Below are 9,479 nucleotides of genomic sequence, written 5' to 3'. Positions count from 1 at the left end.
CCAGAGGGAGGAGCAACACAGGCTGTGTAACTCCCACCCTGCTGACTTGTCTCTTTCAGGTACACGCAGTTTCCACTTCTTAATTAAACAGCGGCTGAAATGAAACTGACATCAGTTCAAAGTGACCAACTTGATTCCATAACAGCTTATACAGAACCCACCAGTGATCAGTACAGAACTCACTGCAGCGTCTGACATCGTGTGACATTTAACCCCAAATTCTGGTGGAAAAACTCTGCTCTAACGTACCAGATGTTACCAGACAGAGATGTCCCCACACAGACAGAGATTCCTGTTTTTTCTGTGTTTCTGACCATGGAACCACCTTGAGTGATGCAGTGTTGGGGTGTAACACGTTTTTTAAAATAATAATACGCGTTTATGCCATAATAATGTTACATCCTATGGTATAGTCCATTGGTTCCCAAGCTGTGGTCCGCAGACCACTGGTGGTCCGCCAGAGAATTGCAAAAAACAAACAAACAAAACAGTTTTTACATACACATTAACCCTGAGTACTAACCGGATTGGGCCGATTGTCAGAAATATCGCGATATTTGAGAAATATCCCAATTTTGAACATTTAGTTTCAGAGACTGCATCAGGCTCAGTTGTAAAGCCAGAGTGAAGTTTCTGGTATCATATGAAACTAGAAGACCTAAGGAATGGATTTGTACCAACCATGTCATGCTAGTTTGTCAGGAAGGAAGCTAAATAACACTCCAAAGTCAGGCAAAATTTTGGCGAGGGAAAAAAACATTTTCAAAGGTGTCCTCTTTGTTACAGCCTAATGTTGGCAGGTGTGCGTGTGTGTGTGTGTGTGTGTGTGTGTGTGTGTGTGACGTGTGTGTGTGTGTGTGTCTGTGTGTGTGTGTGTCCATTTTGAACCAGTTAGTAGCCTTATATTGTCATTTAGCCTTTCTGCTGCTATTTCATGGTTAAAACAGCACATTGTATTTTATTGGGGCGAGGGGGGGGGGGTGGTTAGTATACGCAGTGGAAGTGGATTTGGTTTGGTACGTAGTGGTGTACAGGAGTGCTGGGTAAACAAAGTTAATAGGCTGGAGACATGACTTGTAAAATTTGAGGGACCCCTCACTGATTCTTCGAGATTAAGGTTTGAATGATGGTCTTTTTTAAATGGTCCCGACTCCACGGTTGGATCTGACACACACTGTTGAAAGAACAAGTGAAAAGGGATCCATGTTTTGAAGCGGTATATTAGGTCAACATGCCACTGACTCAGTGAACTGATAGTTTAGCAGTAGTGCATTGCCATGCACGCATACAGTTCCCCAATACAGTACAATTATAGTAGCAGGATAAGAAAACTGACAAGCTGTACACGCTTAAATTCAAACAGACAGGAGAGAGAGAGAGAGAGAGAGAGAGAGAGGGAGAGAGAGAGAGAGAGAGAGAGAGAGAGAGAGAGAGAGAGAGAGAGAGAGAGAGAGAGAGAGAGAGAGAGAGAGAAAAGCAGAAATTGGGCTGCTATGAGGAAGAGCCAAGCTATTCACCACAGGAAGTATGTTGTCTTAAAGAAGCGTTAGTTCAGACGCTTCAACAGTTGAGAGTGAGAGAACAAGATGGATAGATAGATTTAAAGAGAGTGCGAGAAAGAGCAGAATGGCTGAATTCAGACAGACGAAATTCACTTTATGTTTGATACTCGTGTTTCATTTAACAGGTAAGGCTGTATTAAAATTGTATATCAAATAGGTAACCCTTTATTTTACAGGTACCCTAGTTACATATGAACTATTTGTAATTACACATGAACACCAAATGTAATTACACAGTAATTACCAATAGTTATGAATTAAGTTGTAGTTACATTGTAACAGACCTGTAAAATGAAGTGATTCTGTTCAACTGTAGTTACTATTAGGGATGGGCATCGAATTTCGAATTTTCGAATAATTGTTGTTATTATCAAGGTCGACTTTTATTATTGAAATTCGAAATTCGAAAAAAAAAATGTAAAAAAAAAAAAAAAAAAAAAAAATTGTGAGTGAAATGTTGCATTGTCTCCCCTGATTCTAAGTATAGTCGAATCGCTTGGTTTGAGCAAGTAAAACAATTTTTATAAGCATTTTAAGAAAGGTTTATGGAAAAATGAATGGCGGATGAAATCCCATGAAGAGGGAGAGGGGGTGACTTTGGCACCCCTTTGGCACTCAGACCTGAGCCTACTAAATATTTAATGAACCACTCATGATTGTCAAAACTGTTTTCTTTACTTCAGTGGTGCAATGCTTGTTTGAGCTAAAAATCCACAGCAGAAGCTTTTTCTATTAATTAATAAAGCCTTAGACTTAGAATCAGGGGAGACAATGCAACATTTCACTCACAAAAAAAAAAAAAAAAAAATTACATTTTTTTTTTTTTTTCCGAATTTCGATTAAAAGTCGACTTTGGCCAGCGAATTTCGAATAGTGTTTTTGCTAGAAATGCCCATCCCTAGTTCATATGTAGTTACATGGTACCGGACCTGTAAAGTGGAGTGAGTCTATTCAACTATAGTTCATATGTAGTTACATTGTAACGGACCTGTAAAGTGGAGTGAGTCTATTCAACTGTTACACTGTAACTACATAACTTAATTTATAACTATTGGTAATTACTGTGTAATTACATTAGGTGTTCATGTGTAATTACAATTAGTTAATGTAACTAGGGTACCTGTAAAATAAAGGGTTACCATCAAGGTCAACTTACGACTTACTAATATTACTATCTGTATTTTATTAATTAATTTTAATTTAACAGAGAGGGTGATGCCATTTTTATTAATATGCTGTATGATTTGTTTAGCAGACTCTTTCTGACTTGTCAGGGCACATTTGTAAAATTTCATACCCACAATTATCTTCACTATGAAAAAATAAATTATGAAGAGCAGCCATATTCCTATTGTGATTCAAATTGATTTTCATAATATTTCTCTATCATTTTCTCCACAGCAGTAACTGGACAAAGAAGTGTGTCTTTCTACGTGAGAGATGGATGGGTGAACGTCACTCTGCCTTGTAAAAGTGTATACCGTAATAAATGTGACGGTGATACTGTCTGGTACTTTGAAAATGATGCCACAGTAGGGATGATTACCCATGGGCAGATTGCATCAAATGAGTGTGTCACAGCTAAAGGAGCCAGACTGAGTTTTGGAGACGACTGTTCTCTGATTCTAAAGAAAGTCACAGTTGACGATGTTGGTCTCTACACATGCCAACAGCACGAGAGAAGAAGATTTGGTCAGCGCCGGCGGTGCATTTATGATGAATATGGGGTTTATCTGTCTCTTGTAAACAGTGAGTATTAACATTATAACCTATTCAGCTCAAACTGCAATCTTCTTGGAACAATATACTACAGTAAAACATAATAATTCTGATTGCAGTAATGTAGTAAATTGTCCACTTATTGTCTTCCTCTCACAATATCTCCATCTTTACCAGTGAGTGAACAGAGGGACAAGAACAATGTGACGTTGTCCTGCTCTGTGCTGACCTATCAACGGTGTAGAGAGACACTGGTGTGGCTGTATGATGGTGTGATGTTGAACCGAAGTGCCGGGAACAATCAGATATTGTCGTCTGCCTGCCGCACCACTGTGTCGTTTGTGACTTCTGATTATGTCAAAGAGAGAATCCAGTGTCAAGTGACTAGTCAGTACAGTGGAACAAGGATGTTTAACTTCACCTCTCTGTCCTCAGGTGAGAAAGCTTTGAGACTTTATACTGTTTTAAATATCTGCATCTTGATATGAAAAATAAGAACTATCTTTTTTTACTTGAATATTTCAAAGTAACCATGAAAAAGACATTTTATTATTTACTGCATATGATAAATGTGAGATATTGACTGTCCCTATATTTTGTTATTTGTGTCTGTTGTTACTTTGTTATTTCATTTGCCCATTGAAAGCAACAACAACAACAGCGACAGTGACAAAAGAAACAGTGCCTACCAATTCTACACCACAAGGTAGTCACTTTCCATCTTACGTATTTCCACAGTCTCTATCTCCCTCTTTCTCTCTCTCCATTGACTGCTGTTCGCAGCCAACATCAGCTGCAAGTCAGAGCCATCTATATGGCTCTGGCTGCAGCATGAGCGGTTTCTCTTTGATCACGGGGGTTTTTCCTGCTGTTTTCCGGACCTTCCTCTAATCTGGAGAGCACTGTCGCCACCTAATGGGTCGGTAAAATAGGTTATACACATTCAACATGCCCCAAAATTTTACAGGAGATATATTAGGCTTTGATCCACGTCCCACCGTCAAAAAACGCAATTGACGACAATCGTCGTCATTGGCACTCTACGTTACTAAAGCAATTGACGACGATTGTCGTCATTGGCACTCAATGAGTTAACAAGTATTTTCATTTACTTAATATGATAAACATTATTTTATTCAATCTATCCTATTTATTTACAAGGTATGATAATCAGGAGCTCTTACTGATCTCAAGTATTATTGGGTTTTGAGCAATTGAATAGAATGTGTGCACATGGGTGCATGCAGGCAAATGAGGAAGTAACTTTGGTTAGAGAGGGAACCCTCTTTGTTAGTTCTCACTCTAGATGTACTTCGGAAATGACAATTTCCTTTAACTTTGGATTCTTATTTCATCGCGTATTTCTGGCGCAGTTGGAATGTGTATTTTGGGCGACTGAACAGGGGGAGGCAGCTGTCCCATAGACTGCCATGGACTTGTAATGCTAAGAAGCAGGCGCGGACTGCATAATCCCCCCCCCCCCCCCCCCTCCCCCCCTTTTTTTTTTTTTTTTCAGTCAGGCCACTCACTGAACAGCAGGCCAGGCAGGCCACTGCTCATTTCTGGACTCTTGTGTTGGAGCCTTGAGTTTTGCACTTGGCTATAGGCTATAGAGACTAAAACCATTGTTGGCCTAATTTTTCAGAAACAAAGGTTGGAGCTTGAGCAGAACACACTACCATGTGTTTAATGTTCGGGGCTTGCTTAAACAGGAAGATGTTTAATGAAGCTGAGAATATGTTGATGTTTATTATTATTATTGTTATTATGATGTGTAGTTCTTAAGCCTGTGGAGAATAACGCAGTATGCACGATCTGATCACTCTTCCTTAAATAAAGTTTGCTGCGAAGCGTTTGTACAGAGGCATGTTTTTGGTTTTACTTCTTCATATTATACTTGCAGTTATCTAGGCCAGTGGTTCTGAACTGGTGTAGCCTTAGGACCCACTATTTTCCTTGTCATGAAGTCGCGACCCAAATTTCAGATTTTTTTTTAAACCACTCAAATTTATTGCACAAAAAATAGTGCATTAATTTAATACACAATGCCTTCATGCACTGTTATAAACCTCAAATGAACAAAAAAGTGCAACAGAAGTGCAACTAGGGCTAAAAACCAATTGAAATAAGGCAGACTTGAATTACAGGCCTATATGTTTTTAAATTTAAACAAGTCAAACTGGTCATGCTCAGAAAGTCTTATTTGAACTCTATGAAATATGAAATAAAAGGCAGACTTATCTTGAATTACATGCCTATATGTTTTTAAACAAGTTAATAATAATAATAATAATAATAATAATAATAATAATAATAATAATAATAATAATAATAATAAAACAAGTTAACCTGGTCATGCTAATCCAGTTTCAGTAGTCTGAATTTAACTAATATGAAATAAAAAGGAATCACAGGCAGGCTATATGCTTTTTAGTTAAACTGGTCATAACTTTTAATTAAACTGGGGCCATGCTAATCCAGTTTCAATCATCTGAATTGAACTAAAATTAAATATGAAATGAAAAGGCAGACTTCTCTTGAATTACAGGCAGAGCATATGCTTCAGCTTGTTAAACAAGTAAAACTGGTCAGGCTAATCCAGTTTCAATAATCTGAATTTAACTCAAATGAAATCAGAAAAAAAAATTGGCCAATGTCCGCGACCCAATCAAAACGGCCCCGCGACCCACCAGTTGAGAAACGCTGATCTAGGCAATGTTGATGTTTCTATTAGTGAACAAATAGGTAACATGTATCATCGCGTTAGCATTATATTCACTAAATCTTGCTTCAACCGACCCAAATTGGGCTTCAAACAGCCCAAACTGTTCTCGCCGGCGACGTGTACGTCGGCCCGTATTGGCATGGCCTGCTTGGTATAAATGCCCGGCCTGAATTATGATCCCAGTCCGCCCCTGCTAAGAAGTAGCAGTGAGGGGTGAAACGTGAATATGGCAAATAGGCGAATCTCCAAAAATGTTGGCGTATCCCTTTAACTGTCTTTATGTTTTTCTCCACCATTTTCCATAACTGACACAGACTATTCTGTTGTGAACTACATCATGTTGACTCTGCGCGCTGCAGAGCTGCTCCTCATCACTGTCGTTACTGCTCTTCTCTTCACACGCTGGAGGACTATGCCAGGTCAGACAATGAAGAACATTTTGGTGTTGTTGTGCTTAAGATAAATCATAACTATAGAATTTAAACTGTTCTCTCTGATGATTTTTTTTTTGCCAGGGAAACGGACAACACCTGACGACAACATTGTGAGTTTAAATAAAAACTGAACTGAATTGAAATTGTATTGTCTTGATTGTAAAATGATCAGTTAATTTGCTGGTGGTAACTGACACTTTTCATATGTCCAACTGTGCTGTATGACTAACTGTGTGTCTGTGTTTGTGCAGGTTTTACACTCAGTAAGCAGTCCTGCAGTGAGCCAGTCTGGTCCAGCAGCCGATCAGGTAAAGGTCAGATCATGCAGTAACTCACCTCATGCGCCGGGTAGAAAACTCAACCTGTAAGACAACATAAAGCATTACTGCAACACATTAGTGTACAAGTGAGAACCTCTGATAAAAACGAATGGTTCTCAAATTACCTAACAATTTTCAGAACTACAACAGTACTTGAATTTAGCAGGGAAGTTATAGTTAACTTCTAGTCAGCTACTAGCTGTAGGTATAGGCTAGATTCAGTTGCTATTCACCTTATGTTCAGGTGAATATAGGCTGTAGGTTATTGTTATTCAACGTGATAATGGCTGCTGCGATGCCCCAGAACTCTCCCCCCGTCGAAAAAGTCCGCGTTTGTGGGAATATTTTTGCTACGTTAAAAGCACGGATGGCAAGGAAGATTAGAGGAGGAAGCTCAGCCAGTGACTGCCACCCAATAATTTGGGTGGGCCAAATTCTTCCGGGTCGTGTTAACACTTCCGGAGGTCACGGCGCCAAATACGAAAGAATGTCAGAAGAAGAGAGTTGCAATTTCATAACATTTGATTTACAACCACATTTCCCACAGATTAATTCATGTTAATTGTATTAAGTATTTGATTTGTTTGAATTATAAAGTCCGTGTTGCTCAGAATGAGTCTGATTATCTCCCTCAACAACTATGGAAGTTTCCCTGAGCAAGGCACTAACTCCAGCTGCTCCAGTGGAGCTGCTCATTGGACAAGGTTCAAATTTAAAACTTGTACAGAAACGTGTGTGTGTTGTGCTTCATTGTGTTGTGTTGTGATCCACAGGTGCATAATGATGATGACCACGACAACGATGACGACAAGGACGACGACGATGATGATGTGGACTATGTCAATGCAGAAGCCCCATCTGTCTCTGTCCTGATCCACTGATCAACAACCTTCACACCAATGTCAACTAACCAGAGAAATAAGAGACCACAGATAAATACAGTGTCATCTTAGAACAATAGATTTAGATTAGTCATTCTTGTTCCACAAGAAATCTCCCCAGTCATTTTCTCTATAGACATGAAAAAAAATCTTTAGAATATAAAGATTTTTTTTATATTTATATTTATATTTATATTATAAAGAGTTTTAAGGCTGGAACCAAGCCAATGCATCTTCCAGAGAATTGTAAGTGACCATGTAACACTTCACTTGGATCGATCGATCGATCAATCAATCAATCAATCAATCAATGAACCAATCAATCAATCTATCAATAATACAAAATTAGAATTTTTTATTGTATTTACTTTAAATATTTTGCTCCAAGTGAAATGTTTCAGGGTCACTCACCGGTTGGCTTGGTTCCATGGTTCCAGGCTTAAAACTCTTTATATAAGGATTTTTCAAAATGTCTATGGAGAAAATGAATGGCGAATTCTGCTGAGATATATTGAGGGACAATATTGCATTGTATTATATTGCATTGTATTGTATTGCATTGTATTATATTGCATTGTATTGTATTGTATTGTATTGTATTGTAGTATTATTATCATGTCATCATATTGTTATTTTTCTCTTTCTAGAGTACAGGTCATTTGTATCTTTCTCTGACTTGGAGAACAATATTCAAGCTGTTATTTCATCTTGTATTAACTATTATAAGTCTCTGTAAAGTGTCTTTCAGAACATAGCTAGGATTTTACCTAATCTAATGGCACAGATCATATAACTCCTGTATAGTTGCCTTGAATTGTCTTGAAGTTGAATTTAGACTTGATTTCAAGAATTTTAAGATTGTATGTACTGTATTGCTTTTGAAGTAAGTAGCTTAGCCTCAGTATATACTACACAGCATAACATCTCATGTACTACATTAAGTTTATTTTTTATTTTTTTTGTCTCCATCCAAGTCTCTTGGGAAATTTATTTCAAGAATTCGATGCATTGATCGAATCAGTATGGTCTTCCCTTTGTTATACTGTGATTATTACTGTTCATTTATATTATCTGCAAATAAAAGATTGTTTAGTACTCAGCCACATATTGTCTCATATTGTGTCATAATTCATCCATGTACTAATGCTTTCACAATGGAAGGTAGAGATAAGTAAGCTACTATATGTTTAAAGTTTTATTCTATGCATATCTTTTGGAGGGAAAATTACCTCAATTCTTCATTAAATGTCCTTCAACTGTAATGACCATTATGCTCAATCAATCAATGACATACGTTAGGCTACATACTTTCCTCTAAAATGTGTCATTGTTTTATCGGGTATCGCTAACCTGACATCACCAGACCATTTCACAAATTATGTGAATCTGCCAGAGAAAATACAATAGATTTGCCAGGTTCCCAGGCAAGGTTACCAACCATGTGACCATCTTCAAATTATCCTAATAACTGATGCTGCTTTCACATCATTTCAGATTTAGGCTACTGTAAATATGAGCTTTCAAGTCAGTCAAGTGATAATAAATACTGGACATGGGGGACTTTTCTGTCGGCTCTGACGTCTCCCACTTGGCTTCCTGAAATGTGAAAGTCTGTCAACAGGCAGAAAACATGGCAGCCATGTTGGCAGTCCAAGGTAATAATTACAGCCAGTAGCCTATAATTAGTGGTTTGATGACTTCTTACCAGCAAGCAGTTGATGGACACTGATGTTCAACTTCAACCCAAATAGGAACAACATTTTCACATTTTGATATTATGACACATAAAAGTTGATACAGTATTAAAAACATTTTTAACGGATATGATTTTTCAGAAG

General features: G+C 37.9%; 1 protein-coding gene across 1 annotated transcript; it reads left to right on the top strand.

Moving 5' to 3' along the window:
• The first annotated feature begins 1,579 nt into the window (after positions 1-1,579).
• LOC310795802 (uncharacterized protein) lies at positions 1,580-8,685 on the top strand. The gene is made up of 8 exons (XM_083657890.1): positions 1,580-1,687; positions 2,964-3,311; positions 3,459-3,716; positions 3,928-3,987; positions 6,321-6,425; positions 6,522-6,550; positions 6,692-6,748; positions 7,534-8,685. The coding sequence occupies exons 1-8, from the start codon at positions 1,627-1,629 to the stop codon at positions 7,639-7,641; spliced, it is 1,026 nt and encodes a 341-aa protein (XP_083514016.1). The 5' UTR covers positions 1,580-1,626; the 3' UTR covers positions 7,642-8,685.
• Positions 8,686-9,479: the final 794 nt, after the last annotated feature.

This window comes from Poromitra crassiceps (assembly GCF_964638095.1).
Source record: "Poromitra crassiceps genome assembly, chromosome: 21".
In the NCBI taxonomy this organism is placed as follows: Eukaryota; Metazoa; Chordata; class Actinopteri; order Beryciformes; family Melamphaidae; genus Poromitra; species Poromitra crassiceps.
This window is presented reverse-complemented; position numbering and strand designations above follow the sequence as displayed.